Genomic DNA, 21,795 nt, shown 5'->3' with positions numbered 1-21,795 from the left:
AAGAATCATCCTGAAAGTTCTTAGATGCATTCATCCAAGGTTCTGGTATCAGATGGAGGAGGTAATGCCAGAAATGCTGATGTAATTTGTAAGATCACCTGTGGGGGAATGGAACAAGCTAGTTGATTGTTCATATTCATTATTCTGATCAGCACAGATGTAAAAAAACCTCATGTGATCATGCAGGTAACTCATAGAAGTACAAGGAGTTTTTACTGTGGCATGCTAACACTGGACCTTGAATTGATATTACACTGTATACAAAGCTTAATTTTAGGTTATGTATGAATTTGTATTTCAGAGCCTTAGGTTGAAATTCCTAGAAATGCCAGTGGCTGTACACAAACTCAGTTAGGAAGAAACTAATGATTTTTATGGTTGAATTGTAATGGAGAAATGGGAGAAAAGAGCTGGATTTAATCTTAAATATGAAGATAGTAAGGATTTTTCAAAAGCCACATCAACAAATAATGCAAGAGGAGAATACTCTGAAGTTTGTCAAAACCAGACTGATCTTGCCATGTTATGTGTATCTCTTGCAGATTGTACTCATGTTTGGCGAATGGCAGTGCAGATGAGTTTCAGCGAGGGGAGCAGCTGTTCCGGGTGAGGGCTGTCAAAGACCCTCTTCAGATAGGTAAGAACATTGCAGCTCCACCTTTCTAGATATTTCAGATTCTCAAAACCATATCTGCATTGGGACAGCAGTGATATGATCATGTTTCAAAATTACCTTTTCTGGCATCCTAGACTAAACTCTGTACTTACATATATTCTTTGTAATGTCTTGAGCTAAATACTATGTTTATTTTAGCTTGAAAAAGCTCATCTGTGAAACTGAGTAAAAAGCTGGAAGTGTTCTGAAAATTAGATCCTTAATCTGTCTCAGTGTTTTGGAAAAAACTGTGTAGAATGGCTTTGTCTCTATAGCACTTAAATTCCTCATTGATAAAGAGAACTTGGTTTTCTAGTAGTCTGATCAAATGAATGCCTTGCCTAAATTGCATGTATGGCAGAGAGGAAGTTTGCAAGATTTGATTATTCTTGTAGCAAAAGACTTGTATTAATAATACAGTTACTCATGTAGTATTTTGACAGAAGGAAATCCCTGTTGCTGGACAGTGGGTTTTATCACTTCTCACTTATCTTGTTCTTTTTATGTTTTATGGTTATAGAAACTAATCTTATCTTAAACAAAAAATTGGGCTCTGGATTTTTTCATTAGATCCTTTGAAGTAAAGAATAATATTGAACTGGCTTTTCCAGTGACATCTAGTTAGACAGAAAGGCATTATGTGAAATAAAGACACCTGTATATCAAGATGGACCATGTCAATTCAATGCAGATGTGTTGTTTTTTCTGCAAGTGTAAGCTTCAGAATTAGAATATTGATTGGCATGTGTGAACTGAGCCTGGCTGTAATAAGAAGAATGATAATATATAAAGCTGCATAATGTTGAGGAGGAAAGTTCCTGTATTTTCCTATGATGAGGGACAGAGACTTCTATGGGCCTGTTTAGTTGCTAGTACCAGTAATACTTAACTCTCAGTAATCAGTGGAATGAATAAATGTAGGTAATGGACCCTCAAAAGGGACTAAAAGAGACTCAAACTGTAAAAGTTCAGGGAGAACGAAAAGAGGAGGAGATGGTCATCGAGTTATGCAAACTGCAAGAGACTGATGAACTGTTATCTGAATATAGAGTAAAGCATCTGAAAGGGTTTTACCTAGTCCATTGTCTACTGTAAAAACCATAGCAGGAATTCTTGGGAATGGAAGTGAAGTACTTCCTCGTACATAACATATATTGAGTTGTCAGTGAGACCAAGTGGCAATTTTGGAACATCAGCGAAATTGAGCTAAATAGGATTAAACTTGACTTTTGAGTCCTACCATAAAATCCTGATGTCAGGGCTGAAATGCTGAGAGAGGCCTCTAAGGTGTTATCAGGAGTGGTCAAGATGGATTCACCAAGAGGAAGTCATGCTTGACCAGTCTGATAGCTTCTATGATGACATGACTGGCTGGGTAGATGAAGGGAGAGCAGTGGATGTTGTTTGCCTTTACTTCAGCAAGGCTTTTAACACTATTTCCTATGAAATGCTTATAGGCAACCTTAGGAAGTGTGAGTTAGATGAGTAGGCAGTGAGGTGGATTGAGAACTGGCTGAATGGCAGAGCTCAGAGGGTTGTGATCAGCAACGCAGAGTTTAGTTGGAAGCCTGTAGCTAGCCATGTTCCTCAGGGGTCAGTACTGTGTCCAGTCTTGTTCAACATATTCATCAGTGACCTGTGTGAAGGGACAGAGTGTACCCTCAGCGAGTTTGGTGATAATACAAAACTAGGAGGAGTGGCTGATAACACCAGAAGGCTGTGCTGCCTTTCAGCAAAACCTGGACAGGCTGGAGAGTTGGGCAAAGAGGAACCTAGTGAAGTTATGCAAAGGCAAGTATGTAGTCCTGCACCTGGGGAGGAATGCACCATGCATGCCATGCACCAGTACAGGTTGGGGGTTGACCTGCTGGAAAGCAGCTCTTCAGAGAAGGATCTGGGAGTCCTGGTGGACATCAAGTTAACCATGAGCCAGCAGTGCACCCTCGTGGCCAGGAAGGCCAATGGTATCCTGGAGTGCATTAGGAATAGTGTGGCCACCAGGTCAAGAGAGGTTCTCCTCCCTCTCTACTCTGCTCTAGTGAGGCCACCTCTGGAGTACTGTGTCCAGTTCTGGGCTCCTGAGTTTGAGAAAGACAAGGAACTACTGGAGAGAGTCCAGTGGAGGGCTATGAAGACGATTAGAGGATGGGAGCATCTCTTAAGAGGAAAGGCTGCGAGATCTGGGTCTGGTTAGCCTGGAGAAGACTCAGAGGGCATCTTATCAATGCTTATAAATACCTAAAGAGCTGGCGTCGAGAGGATGGGACCAGACTCTTTTCAGTGGTGCCCAGTGACGGGACAAGGGGCGATGGGTACAAACTGGAACACAGGAAGTTCCATCTGACGATGGGGAAAAACTTCTTTACTGTGTGGGTGACAGAGCACTGGAACAGACTGCCCAGAGAGGTTGTGGAGTCTCCTTCTCTAGAGATGTTCAAAACCTGCCTGGATGTGATCTTGTGCAACCTGCTATAGGTGAACCTGCTTTAGCAGATGGGTTGGACTAGATGATCTCCAGAGGTCCCTTCCAAACCCTTTCCATTCTGTGATCTGCTGAACTTCAGGAAGGCAAATGTTTCAGAGAGACAAAATGAGTTAAAATGCAACTGGATGAAATTCAGTAATTTCTGGGTCTTTCACAAAAGAAAAGAGTAGAATATTTAATATACAGTGCTAAGACTCTGGTCAAAACTTGTTTCAGTAATAAATTAAAAAGACAAGGAGGTGTAAAGCAATGTAAATGAACAAAGGCTAGGAATATTAGTGCAAAACCTGTGCTTGGGGGAGGAGGAGAGGAGTAGGGGAAAAAGAGGAGGTGGTGAATGATACAGGGGTGGAACTGCTCAACTACACCTACAGCAATTTGGCTTCTTGACAAAGGATTATGTGTGTGGAAGAGAGTATTTTTGTTTAAATAGTAACATTGTTTCCTTCTTAGTAGAGGAACTTAAGCTAATAGAGAGAATTTTTTTAATTTTTATTTTTTTTTTCCCCATGAGTAGCAGCCCAGAAGCTGGGTAGTACAGGTGGGGTGGATATAATTTCAGTTGTCTACTCCGAATGATTTTAAGGTGTGTGGTTGCAGTTTTGAGTTCCATATACTGACAAATGGGAAAAGAAACACAGGAAATGAAGCAGCCTTTGAGAGGGGATTTGATTTGGAGGGGGATTGGGCAGCACATTGTGATATTGTGATCAACAGGACAAAGCTTGAAATGTGCATTGTGCTCTTTTTGTCCCATTTCCCTTTGCAGTATAAGATTACTCATTTATGTTTTAAAAAAAAAAAATCTTAGTAATCTTGTCCACATGCAAATCCATATCCATAATTTCTGAACAGTAGCACCTTTTCATCACATTTTGAAACCCCACTTTTTTACAGCTTTCTATTATATATGCACAAAGAACTGTCTTTTGTAGACCTTCTCCTGCATGTTCCCTTTGTAGCAGTCGTATACCCGCCTCCCTGCACTGAAGACATTATTACTGTCTCAGAATAGGTGTGTTGTAGTTGCTGATTTCAGAGACTCTCTTTCTATCATAGTCGGAATTTCTTTTTAACAATTGAGGAAGGCAGCAGCAGGTTCAGTATGGGTTCTAACTTTGCATGTCCTTGAATAGTGTCTCTAAGTCTCCACTTTTTAGAGATTCTCCTATTGTAGTTTAAAACAAATATCCAAAATTGCCTTTCTATACTTCCTTCTATACTTCTATCTAAAGCTTTTGTTCAGCTCTTAGTTTCCCATTTCTGTTAGTCCTGGGAAAGCCAGATAAAAAGTTCTTAAATTCTACACAGAGGTATGTTTTCTGTTGTTGTTACCAAATATCAATGAAGAAAGCTTGCAACATGTATTGGTGTTGTTAACTCAGAGGTCACTTAAATATTTTAATTGCAGTTGCTTACCAAGTAGCTTGGGGTTTTCAGATGTGTGCATTTCTACCTGAAATCATGAGGACTAACAGGACCTCAGAAAAATGAATAAACAGACCTGACATTTCACAATAAATTAGTTTCATTAAAAAATAAATATTAAATGCAAAAGATATTGATGTAGCTAGTCTAAAGTTCTGAAAACTGGATTTTACACAGCAGGAAGCGCACGTTTCTTTTGGACACTTTTCCTGAAAGATTAAGTTTCAGGGGTAGAGCAGTGAGAAGGACAGGTTATGGACTGGAAAAGAAGCTGTATCTATTTCGTAGGACCTAGTCTAGGCAGCAGTTGATTGTTTCCAGCTTTTACATTTGATCCGACCATGTGTCTTAGTTGAGTATCAGAAAGGACAGTGTGCTGCTGCCCCTTCTTCACGGCATGAGAAAACCTGCTTCGTGGGTGCCATAGATCACTCCTGGTGCTCTCTGTGCATAGTGAGTGTGTTGTACAGTGCAGGTATCTGACACACCCTCGGAAGCACTGGTGCTGGCAGCTTGATGTATGTGTTCTGTGCCTGAGGAGTAAATCTGGTGCTCATAAGAAGTGTAAGATGCACTTTCTGTGTAGAAAGCCCAAGTGCTTTCACAGATGCACTAAGCTTGGTCTGCACCCGTAGTGCATTTAAGAAAAATGGTAGCCAGGGGGATGATGTTCCTGGCAGAGCAATTCCCCTGGTCTGCAGCTCATTCTCAAGGTCTTCTGGGAGTGGAGCTTGCCAAGAATAGGGTATAGATCTTGTTTTTTTTTCCGGTGGGCTCCATGCAGTTGCAGAATTAATGCTGCTGGTAGGTGCAGACATGTTTTTGTAATGCATTGTTATGTATGGAGTATATAAGCTGTTATCAGGTAGTGGGAGCAGGGAGTGGGTGGGAGGGAAGAACATTCTTGTGGTCTCCATGAGGTGGCCAGGTCACTCAGGTGTGCAGTAGATGTGATTCTTGTCTTCATATTTAAGCAGGAGAGCAAGAGCTGTGGTTTGCAGGAGAAGACAATAGTTAAACTTTAAGTGTAAATAAGTCAAATTTGATGACCATTTCCTTAAACAGTAGTGTTGGGCTAAAGCACTCCAGAATGGTCCTCCTCATAGTCACCTTTTCAGTCCCTACAGGCTCAGACTTTTGTAAACTGTACAGTGAACTGAACTGTGGTATTTTGCTTGGTAAAAGTAGCCATAAATTTAATCCAGGATTTTTTCCTGGTATGGTTTCCTGTGCCATCCCACAAACAGTTGTTCAGTACAGCAAGCCTGGTGGTGCACAAGAATTGAGCAGAGCTGCTTGAATTAGCAGTGTCAGTGGCAGACATGTTCGTCAAGCTACATTTTCAGTTAAAGCTTGTGATATGTCATGCTGAAGCCCTTAAATATTCTTTGTCTCTTTTTATAACTGTTCTTCCCTCTTTGCATTTAATCAGTTAACTGTCTTCATATACAAATAAAAATTTTGTGGTAGGAGCTTGATAAGAGTGTGTAGCTGTGACCCATTCTTCTCTAACACCTTTCGAATACTTCTTTATTTCAGTGAAACAGAATTGCTTCAGTTCCAATTTGTGAAATGCTTAATTTGCCTAGGGCATTTTGGCTTTAGTCTGAGATGCTTCTAGTATAACAGAAGGGCTAGCTGAACTGTTTGGGTTGTATTAGCCAAGCGTGGAACGTAAATTAGAACTGTAGCTAGTAATAAGCAACGCGTTAATTTTGTGTGAATGCCTTCTTTTGTTTTGATTCTGTTCCAATTGCTGAAATGACTGAAGAATTTGGGTGGCATTATGTGTGCTAATCAAAATAATCACCCACATCAGGAAGAGGATTTGAATTCTGGTGAACAGGAGAAAGAGAAAGGTTAAGCAAGGTGAGAGCAAGTTTGTATTGGCAAGGGGATTATATTTTGAGGAAGAAATAGTGCATGTTGATTTAAATAGGATTTAGTAGGTCACGTGCACTCCTGAACACCATCATTATTATAATCTCACAGTATCATAATAAAAACTTTGTAGTGTGGATTTATAATGTACTTCTCTGTGCTGATGATGGAGAAACTATTTTAATCATCTGTCCTGAGTCATATTTTTTCACTTAAGGTGGATTGTTGGACTGGCTTTTGGTTACAGCTTTGATACCCTTGATGCTTTCTGTGCTTCATTAAAACTGAATTTGAGACTAGCAGAAAGGTTCTGAGGCTTATATTCATTGTTGTAGGGGATGATTAACTGGTGATAGGGACCTTCAAGACAGGTAGAAGATTCATGCTCCTGATGGCCTTTTCCTGCTTGCAGTGGGTATGTCTCTGGGTAACCATTATCTGTAGAGGAAGCTGCATTATGAGCCGAACTGGTATGCATCGTACATGAGTTTACGTTAAGCCAAGCCTCATTAAAGTTTATCCTGCCTGAGATGAGATTAATAATTTATTTGTTTGATCACAGATGAATGGGTCTAGATTAATTCAAATGTTATTACTGAAATTTTCATTTTCTGTTGATTTTAGTCTAAGCAAGAGGGTTTTTTTGTTTTCTGAGTACAAGGTTTGTAAAAATGGAATATTTGCCATATTGTAAGGAGGTACATAATTTATGAGAAACAGTTAGGTTCTGAAGCCACAAAGTGAAGGTAAGTGTTCAGGTGTAAGTGCTGCCTTCTTTAGTTCACTGTAAAATTGTGAAAGTTGGCTGACTTGGAAATAATTCTGAAGAAGTCACCTAGCCTGTTCTGCACTGTTGCCAGAGTTAATTAGCGTAGAAATTATGCCTAAAATATGTATTGTCTAGCTTTGACCCTGTGATCAAACCCGCATGCTTTTCAGTGATTTTTCTTTTCCAGTTTTACTTTTCTTTATTAAATATTAATATAAATAAATATATAAGTAAAATAATATATTAAAAGCTCTTATTTTTGAACCTGTTACAACATGTTATGCCTCTGTGCTAATACTCTGCTGTAGCTGATTGGGAAGAAACAAGTGTTGAAGACTCTCCATCCATGTCCGTCCCTGTGTGGATGTAGTTGCTGGACATGTTTAGCTGTTTAAGTGGCACATACCTAAATTTCCATGCTGGCTGAATCTGCCTCCCAAGCACCAGAAGAGTAACTTTGGACTTTTGAATTTTAACAGGTTTCCATCTGAGTGCCACCGTGGTACCCCCACAGATGGTGCCACCCAAAGGTGCGTACAACGTGGCGGTGATGTTTGACCGGTGCAGGATCACGTCATGCAGCTGTACCTGCGGAGCTGGGGCCAAGTGGTGTGCTCACGTCGTGGCGCTCTGCCTTTTCCGGATACACAACGTAGGCCTTTAAATACCATTCCCCCGTCCCTGAGGCGTCTTCTTTGAGTTTCTCCTCGTAACAGTTTTATGCAACGCGAGCTCTCTTTAGATAAATGGTTCTTTGCACTCCTTTTGGTTACAGATTGTGTAAATGTGCACTCACAGTTGCAGTCGTCTTGTCCGAGGCGCTAAACTGCAGAATGTCTTTTGATAATGTGCAAATGGCTAAGGGTAGATACAGAATCCTTTTTGGCCCCTTCCTGTTTCTGATTTAAATGCTAGAATTACTCATTTTTTGCTCAGTTTTGCAAGGAGTGAAAGGTCACCAATAGTCTTTTATTAAAAATCCTTGTAAATATGGGATTTGAAAGCTCTTTCTGAGGCAGTTGTCATTTTGACTTGTATATTTCAAACAGTCATTCAACTGTATATTTTTATTTAACTGCTTGTATTCTGTGTGGCCCTGTATAGAGTGAAAAGTAGGTGTTTCTTATCCCAACAAACTCTAGGTGAAAATGTTTAGAAGCATAATGAGATACACAAGTTGAGGGTTCAGTCTTGCATATAGATTAATTTCCTCAGTCCTTGGGAAGCTGAGCAAATACATCTTAAGGGAGGATTAAGCTTGGATGATTGAAAGGAACAGAAGATTTTGTGCTGTCACAGAACATTTTATAGCTAACATACTTATGATCAACTCCAGATTCTTAAGTAAATGCTAATAACCTGATGAAGCTTGTTAGTATTTCACAATGGACAATTGTAATAGGCTGAAATTGATACTCTTGTGAAATCATCGGACTATCAGTATACTTTCTGTACTTAGGACTAGAGAATTGGCAAAAATAAAGGGTCCTACTTTGAATTATTAGTTCCAGTTTTAAAAAGTGAGTATGGAGAGTGAGGATAGGAAACAAATTTTCATTTATACTATTTACACTCAGAAAGTTTGGACCCTATGTAAGATAATAATTCTTTTCCCTCCAATCCTTTCTTCTACCTGAAAATTACAGTGTAAGGATTTCTATGTTTGTGTGTACTGACTGCTGACACTAGCAAGTTACAAGCCAAGGTTTATTGCTCTATGTAGACAAATCAATATCAGAAACATCTTTATTATCAAACTGCTCTTGCCTGTTTCCAGGTTAAATTTTGGGCAGGTGCCATTTGGGCATTTTTTGTTCTGTAGAGTGAAAAAGATTAAGAAACTAGTAATCGGGTTTTTTTGGGCTTTTTGGGGTTTTTTAATCATCTAAGTTGTTCTAAGATATGGAAAGAGACTGATTTTAAGACTGAAGGAAAAAACCTCTAATGAGATAAATGAGGTGGTTATGATTCTCTGAAAAAGCCCGAGCTGGTTGGTTTGCCAGAAGCTTAAAGAGTAATGTCCTATTTTAGAGGTTTGTTTGTGAAATCCCTGCCAGTATTTGTGCAATTGCTAGTAACAGCAGATCTGAAGCACAGCTGTTAAAGCAGTTTCCTTGAAAAGAAACTCTTAAAAACAGGTTTTTATAAAGCCTAGACAGCTTATTTGCATCTTATCTGCAGCACACCATATAATTACAGGAAACAAAATTGTCCATCAAGACCAAGCATGATATGCATCAGCATAGCTACTGTTCGTGACCCTTAATCCATTCAGTGGGCACAGCTTCATTAAGTCTGACCTGTTAATGGCATTTTATATCTCCTTTTCTTTCTTCAGGCATCTGCAGTCTGCTTGCGAGCACCTGTTTCTGAGTCCTTGTCTCGGCTACAGAGAGACCAATTGCAAAAATTTGCTCAGTACCTAATCAGTGAACTTCCACAACAGGTAAATGGGGACGATAGGACCTACGTTTTGTTAAGTTCGGTTATCTTTATTCTGTGGCCATTTATGTGGTGTCTTTTGTTGCACGATAACCAGTTATGGTATTCAGTTGTGAGTTGCTGGGAAAGCTTTCAGTTCTTGCCCTTTTCAGGTTTGCTGTTCTTTTATTTGATAGTTGCCTATTGCCAAGTAAAAGATTAGAAGTGTCTTAAAAGGAGAAAGAAGAGCGTGAATATGCACTTAGCTTTGGAACATCAAACACGATAAAGTAAATGTATAGTGGTGAAAAACTGAGGCCAGAACAAATAAAATTGCTTCTTTTTTGTGTGTTTGGTTAGTTAAGTGGAGAAGACTACTCAGGGGATGTATTGTATATGCTTTAGGTGGGCACTTGCTAATGCACCCAACTGGTGACCTTTTGACTTCCCTAAGTGTAGCTTCTTGGTGATTCATAAGAATCTTTTGGGTTATGAAAAGTAATAGACATCAAATTTTGTTAGTCAAAGGCAAAATCTGCTCTCTTATTCCTTAAATATCTATGTTGTTCAACGTCAGATGATTTATATCATCTGCTAAAAATCCTTGCACAAAATATAAAAGAATACCTAGGTGATTGTGAAATGTTTGCTTTAAAGATGTAAGGGCTCAGCAACTTTCTTTATGCTGATTCAGCCAAAGGAGGTTGAGAAAAACTGACCTGCATGGGTATCTGTCACATTTCAGTAGTGCATGCATAATGTCCTAAGTAGGAGTTAGACTGCTGTCAGCATATACCTAAAATTCACATTATGGTGCTGTGCTTGTGACACCAAGATATCCTATTGCTAAAACATCCTCTAAATTTCATACAGAAATACTTGTCTTATGAGAGGAAATAGAGGAATTATATAATATGAGAGTGATATAAAAATACTACTTTTTTGTTGCTGAGTGTTCAGCACCAATCATGTGTGCTTCTTTCTGCATTAGGTAACAGACAGAGATTTTCTTCTCTCCTTAAGGACTCAGAGCTTTATGTTGCACAGTCTGGTGCTTAATAAAGGAGAGTTTTGAAAAGCTAGCAGTGTTGGTAATTGTTTCCTGAATGGTATGTGGGTTGTTTGCTTTTAAATATTCTGTGTCTGCTCCTTTTTGCAGGGTTTTTTTCTCCTTTGGTCATGTGTACCAGCTGTGAACTCAGGAACACCTGGATTATTTAATTTAATTATTACTATCTTGCCAGATAATCTGATGGATGCTGCCCAACAGAAGTTTGGGTTTTATTGGCAGATGTATCTTAACCTGTGTTGTGCAATTCCCTTGATAAAGGCAAACCATGCCCCAAACTCTTCCAACAGTCTCATTCCCAGTCTTCAAGATTTCTCAGTGGGGCTATCTACTCTGATACCTTGAGTCCCCATACATCATGTAGAATTAGAGTAGGCTGTACTCATGATTCTATTTTATCCTCATTTCCAGCTTGTGAATGACATTATGGTACAGTAATATAATGCTGGATTACTTTAAGGTGTAAAGGGATGGTGGTCTGTAGGAATGCAGCTTGATAAGGAGATGTTTTTCAAAACCTCTGTAGAAAGTGTTTTCCATATCTATAAAAATGTCAGTGATTCTGAGCAGCTGTAATTTATTACCCAGTTTTTCTCCCAAGAGCTGTTTCCCTTTATGAAGCCAGTACTCCTATTCCAATTAAATATGACTATCTTGGCAAAAATGCCTGAAGGAGAGTCACTACAGGTCCCTGATACTTCAACCTTAAGGTGCGACGTCGCTTAGACCTGTGACTTTTCTGCTTTGTGGTGGCTTAAAATATGTAGTAGTGGAAAAAGGTGCAAGAAGAGCTTAATGCTGAGTTTGTTTCTTCAGGTGACTGAAATGCTTCTGAAGCAGTTTTTCTTCCATCTGTTTGAGGTGGATCCATATTATTTGCAAAGATAGGTGTACTGTATGTGCCTTGCTCTACAGAAAGTGTGATATTTAACCTCAGCTGTTGTGTGGAGGGAGGTGGAGGGATATCGGATGTTCTGTTGCAAGTCATAACTATATGCCTAACCTGTCGTGTGCATGCTAGAGGCTAAATGGATCCATGGTTTCAGCCCAGACTTAGTTTGGGAAAAAACATTTTCCACTGTGCATTTTTCTTTCAAAAAGAACTCATTAAGGGTGTGTCTATTTAGGATTTTGCAGTCAGGTGTGAGCCTCCTCTGTTTATGCTCTGAACAGTCCAGAAGCTATGGTTAGTTTAGTGCTGAAATTGCATTAGTTTACTGTAGAGTCTAGGTTAATATATCGATGGTCCCCTTGCTAACAGGATGATAAGTAAGCTGAAGTCTGCCCAAAAATTTATGTGTAGATGTTGCTCTTCTGTTCTGTTAGCTTGGGTTTTAGAGAAATTATTTAGGAACAAGAAATAAAGAACATTCAAAGTGCAGGAAAATGGTGACTTTGCAGTCACTTCTGTCTCTCTCAAAGTTAGCTACAGTATCACTCTGTGGGCTCCTACTCCTCAAGAAATGAGAAAGGAACTAATAACCTATGGTACTTTTGTTTACTTCTTAAAGTGTGAATGTAGAAAGTAAGCAAGTAAGCCTTGTATATAAGTTTGCTTTGAGAAAGGAGAGGAGAAAGTCTAACAGCTGGTTTGCTATTGTATAATCTTTAGCACCCTCTGTCGTCCTTTCTGAAACCACCACTGGGTATACTTTGGAAATTATGAGAATGCTTCAGTCATGAAAATCCAGGCAGATCTTTGTCTGGGTATATCAGGATAAGAAATACTGTGTATATTGAAAGTTTGCTTCATGTTTTCAGATTCTTCCAACAGCTCAGCGCTTGCTGGATGAGCTGTTATCTTCTCAGTCTACTGCCATCAACACTGTGTGTGGAGCCCCAGGTAACCTTCAGTATTATTTAAACCTTCAGTTTATTTCAGTAATCTGTGTCACAGATAGGAAGTGGATATATTTTCATTGCTTTGAGTGTCTGACCTGGTCTATTACCATGTAGCTGGGATTGCAGGTGGAGGTAAAGGAAAAGGAATGAGTACAGGCACTTGCATGTGTGGAAGGCACAGCAACAGACAATTGCTGGTGTAATGGATGCCTCAGAGTGCACGCAGAGGAAGGGAGCATCAGGCAATGCACCTTTCTAACAGACGATTTTTCTTTTTAAATCAGTATTAATTACAGACTCCTGAAAATGTTGATTGGAGGGGACTTCTCCAATATCCTGCAACACTAGATTGGGTTAGCTGTGGCTTGGGCTAGCTTAGCCAAGTCTTGGTTACCAGAGATGTTACAGAGTATTCCTATTTTAGTGCTGCATTACCCTTCTGGTCAAGAATTTTTTCCTAATGTCCAGTGTGAATACCCTTTTTTGACATCATCTGCTACTGAGAAGAGTTTGTCTGCATTGTGTTTGTGATTCCAAGTAGTTGTAGGCTGTTGATGGTCACCCCTCGCCCTCTTCTTTTTAGATGAAATTAGCCTATCTTCTTCAATCTCACCTCATCATGTGCTTCATGTCCCCAGCCACCTTGATACCCTTCCACTATATCCTCTCTGGTTTCTCAGTATCGTTCCTGCACTGGGGGACTCAAAACTAGATACAATATTCTAGATGTAACTTTACCAGTGCCAGGTAGAGGGACATAAAGTAAGTTCCTTAAATCAGCTAGCTTGGCTTTTCATAATATAACCCAGTTTGAAGATTAGTTTTTTGTTGTTGTTTTGTGATTTTTAGTGAAAGTTTGACATTGGTTTGTGTTCAGCTTAGCATCCACCATAATCACCAAACTCTATCAACTACTCAGTCATTTAGTTTTAAATCTGTACTGATTCATGGGATTTTCTGTCCCAGGTACAGAAGTTTACATTTTTCCTCAGTGAACTTCATGAGGTTTCTGCTGGCACAGTGCTTGAATTTCTCGTGGTCCCACTGGTTGTAGTACTACCATTCAGCATGCCAGCCATGCCTCCCAATTTAGTGTTGTCAGTGGTTAAGGTAGTGTTATGGTTGCATTTTAAGATAGTTCTGGATAGCAAGTTTGCAACAGGTGAGATAAACTGAGTAACGTTTCCTGTGTACTCCCTATAATCTCTGTGGTTGGGCACACAGAGGAAAATATCTTGAAAGCCTGCAGACTGTACATGTGTTATTCTTTTGTCAAGATCCCACTGCTGGACCCTCTGCATCAGATCAAAGCACCTGGTACTTAGATGAATCTACTCTGAGTGACAACATAAAGAAAACCCTTCATAAATTCTGTGGACCCTCTCCTGTTGTTTTCAGGTAAGCTGTTTCCCATTGAAGGGAAAATGTGATACTCATGTAATCTGTAAGCTCACTCACTGTATAGGCTGTACCCTTATGTGATTCCATTGACTGAAGGATGCTTAGGTTCATGGTCACTGTTCTGGACTGTATTCTTGCATAGCTTGTCCAGTGTTACCTCAGCAGTGCACACTGCATTTGCACAATACCTTGCTCATGTGGTGTTCTCAGTCTCGTTATGAATCCTGTCTTTTGGGTTATGTATGTCTGTCCCATTTAAGGTGCAAATATACTTCTGGATGTAGAATATACTCAGGATTTTGTATGGCTGTGCTTGATTTAATTTTTTCTCATGCCTGCTCATCTGCTTTATCTACAGTGATGTGAATTCAATGTATCTCTCCTCCACGGAGCCACCAGCTGCTGCTGAGTGGGCCTGTCTCCTGCGTCCCCTTCGAGGAAGAGAGCCTGAAGGAATCTGGAATCTGCTTTCCATTGTGCGGGAGATGTTTAAGAGACGGGATAGCAATGCAGCTCCTTTGCTGGAGATTCTGACTGACCAGTGTCTCAACTATGAGCAGGTATTCAAATCTCTTTGCTGTGCAGAGTCAGGTTGTGGGGAACCAGGCTGAGCCAGTGACTGTTGCCATGTGCCTGTACAATCCATGGCTGAATAAATGTTTTTTAACAGTCTGTGTGCATTATGGACATGTACTTCTCCATGCTAAAATGATGTTACAGTTTGGTCTTTTGCTGATTTAGAGGTGTCCTGGTAACACTATATCCCAAAAATACCTCAATCCTTTTAACATTAATATATGGAGTCTCATCTCTGTTGTTCATTACACTTTATTTTATTTCTGCTCAGAAAGGTGATTTAGTTTAATGATTTTTTCCTAAACAAAGCACATCACGTATGAACTGTAATTTTGATAAAAACTAAAGATGTATGTTGGTGATAGAATCTCAGATTCTTTTGTTATTTTTGTAGAAGATATCTTTTGATATGTTTAAGTAATTTTTTAAAAAAATAATATTAGGAAAAAGGTTTCCTTTGACAGTTCAGGATACTGATCTCACTCTGTAATATAAATTGCATTGTAATTGTCCTTATTGCTCTATCACATGCCCCAACTTTGAGTTAGGGGAAAGAAAATGCTTCGTTTATCACATTTGTTCACTTTTTCCCTCCAAGTCTGAAGGCCTCTGGTAAGAGAACCTCCTGTAAGTGTTTTGTTCTGTGGGCATGTGCCTTCTAATCGGAGACCTTTTGAGAGGCCCTTAGTTCTCACAAACCAATACTGCTTTAATGCTCATAGTTATTCTGGAGTCAAATGAAAACATGGTACTAGCTATAGATCCCGTTTCCTTGTGGTTATGAGGTAAAGTGAGAGCAGGGGATGAGATGTTGGCCACAACACAGCTCCACTGAACATTTTCTTTTGCAGATAACAGGCTGGTGGTACAGTGTGCGAACATCTGCATCACACAGCAGTGCTAGCGGACACACAGGGCGCAGCAACGGCCAGTCAGAAGTAGCTGCTCATGCTTGTGCAAGTATGTGTGATGAGATGGTGATTCTTTGGAGGCTGGCTGTCCTTGACCCAACTATTAGCCCACAGAGGTGAGCACCAGAATCATATCCAGTCTCTCTTTTATTTCTGTGATATTCAAGCACACTCAAGAGTTTCTTCCTGTAGATTTCTTTTCTTTGCATCTTTACCTCATTACCTGTTAGTTAGTCCTTTTGGACTATGTACTACGTAAGGTTCAAGAGCACTATCTATTACTATTACTTTAACCTTCAGTTGATATTGCTGCTCACTTTAGCAACATCGTGTAGTGTGAATAATTTGTTTTCTTGGAATTTTCTTTTACATATGTGTGTAATTCCACATTTCAGTGTCCCAGTGGAGAACATTTCTTTGAATGATAACACCAATACATTTTAATGCTTTCTAAATTTAACTGTTCATCAGTTTAATGGATTTCTGTTTAGTCTAATCATTCACTGTTGTCTGTTTCAAGATGAACCATTTTTTTGCTTTTTGTGCTCTTAAGGAGTTTGTTCTTTGCAGTGTATTGGTAAACAGTGTCACCGGTGTATGATTTTCAGTCAGTGTTTTGAATTGTCTGAGGAAAATTTGGGAGGCTTCTGCAGGTTTCTAAACCATACTGTGCCTTGGTAAATCACTGCCATCTTTATTTAGCACTAATTGAATAGCAGTGGAAGTACTGAGGTCTTGTGTTGAGATACTGTGGTTGACGTGGTAATAATTTGTTTTGTACATCTAGTCTACGAAGTGTGGTGTATAAAATGTACTGAATTAGTTTAATGTACTATAAATGCCTAGAATAAGTTTTTCAGAACAAATGAAAACAGGGTGGTATTTTCAATACAATTACACATTAACATGATTTGCTTCCTGTGAATTGTTGTGTAACACTAATGAAATTCCCTATCTATGTAAGATACATTAGGGACACTAAAATGAATGCAATTTCTGTCTTGTACAGTTTACAGTATGAAGTAGCTAAATATAGGAGATGAAGACAAATCAAAAACTGTAGGAAACCTGGAATGAGGCTTAAAATAAACACAAACATCAATCAGATCACCTATAAAAACCATAAAAGGTTTTGGCTTTTAATAAAGTATGAAGTTGTGCTATGTGTATTCACATTTGAATTATTTGGCACAGTTCAGATTTGCTCAGATCTCCTGCTTGAGCTCATGCATAATTGAAATGTTCCTGCTTGATTACCTATTCTCTTGTTGTTTGAATAGTCACCAAGAACCTGCTTCTACCTGTCCTTGCTATTCTTTCCGGTGAATCATAAGGAGACTTGCTACCTCATTTCTAGTTCACTGCAGGCTCTCATCCTTATGTTACCTTTCCTAAGTAGTTCTCCTTTATTCTTTTTTCCTTCTGAAAATCCTCTTCTTGATTAGGCCCTACCAGTCTGCTCCCTTGTTAATTAATTTCTTTAGTGGACAAAGGGAAGCAGTCCATTTTGTTTAACCCCTTTTGTCCTAATACCTTTTGTACCTAAATTGGATCACCCAATTTTGATTTGATTTTTGTTCTTCTCTTTTGATAGGAAATCTGAGAGGATGATGTGTTGGACTTGTACCTCAGATCTCTGAAATCTGTGGCAAAAACAAGATGGCAGTTGATTGAGACACTTGATGCAATTTCTAGAAATGTCTTTTCTTTTTCTTGAATTAGATAACCCAAATGTGTAATCCATTTAGACTGTCTTGTTCATATGCTTAGGACCTCTGTGAGATTTGCAGCTGGGAAATGCAGAAATGCTTTGTTCTTTCCGTAGTAATATGGAGCATAGGGTTAACTGCTGTGTAATTTAAGTCTATATAACTCTACCAGCTTGCTTTTTCCTCAGAGTTATTTGAACAGCAATTATTTTTGTCTTGCTTTTTTTGTCTCTATGGCTTGCAACAGTTTAGTCTCCCAAGGACAGCCTGCTAAAGCCTAAACTAAATTGTTGGGCTCTAGAGAGGCATATCAGGGTAAAGAGGTAAGTGCCTGGGAGGTAGATTAGGTAGTCCTGTCTGGTATTGTGCTTCCCTGGGTAGGCTGTTGAGATTCACAAGGTACTTGTGAATGTCTTGACTGGAGTTCTTCACAGGGCTGTTTCACAGCTGCTGCAAAGTGGTTTATGAATGTTTCCAAGAGCAGTTCCCCATGATACTCGCTGGTCTCGGACTGCTGAGGCTCACATCACTAGTACCTTATTGGGGCAGATAAGCAAACAGGGCAGACAGTATTTAATTTTAAACCTCCCGGTTTGTGTAATGCTTTTGTGTTACTACAATTCACATTTTGTTTCTATGTCGTAGGCTTGTCTAGGACTTGGTTGTTAATATACCTGTTTCCTTTTTTCAGCCTTTCTTCTTACTAATGTTGTCTATCCTTAATTCAGCAGAAGATGTTTCTCTCCAAAAAGAGGTGTTCTGGGGGTTAAGTGGTAGTTTGTTGTAGGTGCATTTTGTGTCTGCTTTCTAACCTGTACTCTCACTTCTCATAGGCGCAGGGACCTTTGCTCACAGCTCAGACAGTGGCAGCTGAAAGTCATAGATAATGTTAAGAGGGGTCAGCACAAGAAATCACTGGAGAAGCTCTTCCAGGGTTTCAAGCCAGCTGTGGAAGCCTGTTACTTCAACTGGGAGGAAGCTTATCCCATTCCTGGGATCACGTACAGCAGCACGGACAAGAAGAACTCGTTCTGTTGGGTAAAGGCTATCCAGCAGAGAAGCTGCCGGTTGCAGTGTACAGAAACTGCTTGTGAGGCTGGTAGAACCCACGGACAGGAGCCTGGGGGACCATGTCTGCAGCCTGGGGACAGGCTGCGTCCCTCGCCCCAGGAGCCAGCAGTTCGTCCGAAGGAACTTACTGGAAAGCGGAAAGTTGTGTCTGAAACGCCGCAGAGGGTTCTGAGACGACTTCCAGGAGAAGGTGATAAGGCTGTGTATAAGACTGCAGTGGGCAAAGCAAAGTTGCCAGTGAGCAAAGGCTTGACCAGTAAACATAGTGGGAAACGCCGCATGAGCAGTGAAGACAGTTCTCTGGAGCCGGACTTGGCAGAGATGAGCCTGGATGACAGCAGCTTGGCTCTAGGGGCAGAAGCCAGCAACACATTCAGTTTTACAGAAAGCCCACTGAGCAGGAGCTACAGGGACACCTTTGAGGAGGATGGTGGGGTGTACTTCTCTGAGGGACCTGAGACCAGTGTCAGGAGCAGTTCCATGGCTAAAAAATCGCCCAAGGATTCTGTGGGGGAAATGGGGAGTGGTGATGATGACCTGCCTTCTGCAGATGAGAACAGCGGTGGTGTGAGCCTGAAGCCAGAAGAAGTGGGAGAGAATGGTGCAGCAGGGGGAGGGGATGATGGAGAAGACGACGACTACCAAGTATATTATCTGAATCCACAAGAGGTAGCTAAGGAAGATGATGACAAAGCTGAAGGAGGAAATGAAGAGGAGCAGGATATATTTGCTGGTATAAAGCCTTTGGAGCAGGAGAACCGGATGGAGGTGAGCTGAATCTAGTTCAAAACACTATTTTGCAGTTTTATGTGTTGTGTACATCATGGTCTCACCATCCTCCTAGCTGTCACAGTTAACATAGTATGTTGTTAAATCAAGTGCATAATTTTAATGTCATGATAACCCATTGTATTCTAAGGTATCTACAGTCTTAATGCAGTGGTATCACATGTGTCTGTTTCCCCCAAGCTTGACTCCCTATTTCTGTGCTAACTTCAAGTGTGTCCCAGCTTTAGCTGGTCCCTTCTCACTCTCCAGGATTTACAAGTGTAGGCAAAACAGTATGTGCTTTTTACCTAGTCTTGCTCTTGGAAATGGCAAAATTAATCTGAATTTAAAAATAAGTAAGATTGAGACAAGCCCAGCAGGAAAAATTTAAATCCAACCATATAAGCAGAAAGTCTCTGGAAAGCCAGAGGCAATCTAAATAAAGTGTGTCACATTCCTGTAATAACCTCAAAATATGTTTAGAACTTGCAGCTATATGAGCAAGCAGCTGAAATGGAGATGCATGGAAATAGTTATAGCCAGTCGGTTTGGGTTTTAGTTTTTTTTGAGTTGTTCTCTGATCTTGTATAGCACTTGGAGGGAAGATGGGACTTAATCTTGGAAGAAAAGGCTTTTTAGGAGAATGCTTAAAGGCCTGGTGGTAAAGGTCCAGACAAGGACAACTCTGAGAATGCCTGCTGCTGAAGTTAATTGTGAATTGTGTTTGCAGAGTCTTTTCAACAAGTGGTTTGAGCAGGCTAGTTCCAGCCCAAGGGAGCGTGGTTTGAATATGACCATCAGTTCTTTCTTGCAGATCCTGTTTGCCTGTGCTGAGGCCCTGTATGCACATGGATACAGTAATGAAGCATGCCGCTTAACCGTAGAGCTCGCCAGGGACCTACTGGCCAACCCTCCAGATCTCAAAGTCGAGCAGCCACCAACTAAGGTAAAGCATGAGCTTGTCTAGTTTTGGGGGTAGAGTAAGTTAGAAGGAATATGTGGGATGGATACAGCAGCATTCCTAGGCATTTCTCATTTGCTGTGATTCAGGGCTTTTCACTGATGCTTCCTCTGGGTTGAACTTCTATGGATGTCATTAATGTGCCTGATCACTGTGCATGTATGGGTGAATAAAATGGAGAAAGAAAATAAGAGGCCATTCAGAAGGACTTGGAGTCTTCAGAAACTTGAGTTTAATTAAAAGCTCCTTCACTTTTCCTTTGTCTGTTAAAAGCTGCAGCTCCTGTAGGAATCTATTTTAAATAAATTGAAAAAAACACCTTATTTAACATCAGCTTCAAAGGATGCTTTGTTTAAGAGATACCTGCTGCTGTGTGCTATAAGATTATACAGCAGCCATAAGAAATCTTGATTTTTGTGCAGCTCTGTGCAGTGACCATGTTTCTTGTGATTCTCTCCAAAACCTTAGTCTCCTATTTCATAATGTGTACCACGGGAAAGATTAGAAGTTTTGCTGTTTCAGGATAGAGGGTTGGAGAGGAAAGAAATAAGCACAAACTTCTGGAAAAATCACTTGTAGTGGCACTAAGCAGTGCTTGTTGTATGGAAGGATTTCCTTGGAAGGGACAGGCATGCAACATCTGCCTGCACAGCATCAGTCCAATAGTGAGCGTATGTCTTATCAACAGGAGAGCTCTTCCACTGTGTTGTGCTGGGGTGAGACAGGGGAAGTAACGATGTTCATCGGTAACCACTGGGATTTGTGATTCTTCAGCAAAGGGAATAAAATTTAAATGTGTTTTGTTTTTTCTTCTGTCTACTGATTATTGCAAAGGGTAGGAAAATAAGCATTAGAATAATTTAGGAGGTTTAGGAAAGTGTTCTTTGACAAATTACTCCTCAAACAGGGCAAAAAGAACAAGGTATCAACCAGCAAGCAGACATGGATGGCAACCAACACCTTGTCTAAAGCTGCTTTCTTGCTGACTGTGTTGAGTGAGCGACTGGAGTACCACAACCTGGCCTTCCAAATAGGAATGTTTGCTCTGGAGCTGCAGAGACCACCGGCCTCTACCAAGGCTCTGGAGGTATGAAACATCTCACAAAGGCAGTACCATAAGCAATGTTCACTTATTTGAATGCTTTTGCTCATGTGGTTTCAATTCCAACTCCTGAAATTTGGTTATGTTTTTATATGTTTCCTTAAAATTGATTGCAGTGGAAGTAAATGGATGTTATGTACATCCCGTTAGTACACATTGATCTGCCAGAAAAATGATTAGAATTATCACTTCATCTGTTGTTCCCTTCACTGATAGGAAGCTCAGACCTCACGTGCCAACAGGCCTTTGATTCCACATGAAGCTACAGACTTGAAAATTTTTAAATGAGTAAAAATCTTCTATTATTTCAATAAAATATATTATTTTGATTAGAACAGCTTGTTTACTTCTTATCTTAAATGTGTTTCCAGTTTGCTTGGCTAATCTGGGGAAAATAAAGCTATTTGTAAATGGAATTGTCCATGTTTACATTGGTGAAACGGTTTCAAACTTATTCCTTAGGGTGAATTGGTACAATTGTTACATGTTTGAAGATTGTTGCTCTTGCTGATGTCTCACTGGTTGGCAAGTGAACATACGCACTGTGCAGGCATATTATTTTGGACACTGCTTGATTACTGTTAGGCTTCCTTTTTAGAAAAAAAGAAGTGTCCAATTAAGACCTTGTCTATGTGGTTTGCAGCCACTTTGCTTTTCACTGCAGGGTTGTGCAGTGTGTGTCGTTGCTATGTATCCACCAGCTACACTTGTTACATTAATTGCCTGTACTTCTTATGGTCCGATAA

At 40.1% G+C, this 21,795-nt stretch overlaps 1 protein-coding gene across 1 annotated transcript in view; it reads left to right on the top strand.

Moving 5' to 3' along the window:
- Nucleotides 1-21,795, top strand: part of ZSWIM8 (zinc finger SWIM-type containing 8) — a gene marked incomplete at its 5' end in the record, with an annotated part of 40,431 nt that overhangs the window by 796 nt on the left and 17,840 nt on the right. The window contains 10 exons of the mRNA XM_010173872.1: nt 543-637; nt 7,698-7,870; nt 9,557-9,664; nt 12,470-12,551; nt 13,828-13,948; nt 14,310-14,511; nt 15,379-15,554; nt 17,981-18,986; nt 19,801-19,932; nt 20,855-21,034. Of these exons, the coding sequence (XP_010172174.1) occupies nt 543-637; nt 7,698-7,870; nt 9,557-9,664; nt 12,470-12,551; nt 13,828-13,948; nt 14,310-14,511; nt 15,379-15,554; nt 17,981-18,986; nt 19,801-19,932; nt 20,855-21,034 (2,275 nt within the window). The remainder of the gene's footprint in view (nt 1-542; nt 638-7,697; nt 7,871-9,556; nt 9,665-12,469; nt 12,552-13,827; nt 13,949-14,309; nt 14,512-15,378; nt 15,555-17,980; nt 18,987-19,800; nt 19,933-20,854; nt 21,035-21,795) is intronic.

This window comes from Antrostomus carolinensis, unplaced genomic scaffold (genome assembly GCF_000700745.2).
Source record: "Antrostomus carolinensis isolate BGI_N321 unplaced genomic scaffold, ASM70074v2 scaffold3838, whole genome shotgun sequence".
NCBI classification, from domain to species: domain Eukaryota; kingdom Metazoa; phylum Chordata; class Aves; order Caprimulgiformes; family Caprimulgidae; genus Antrostomus; species Antrostomus carolinensis.
This window is presented reverse-complemented; position numbering and strand designations above follow the sequence as displayed.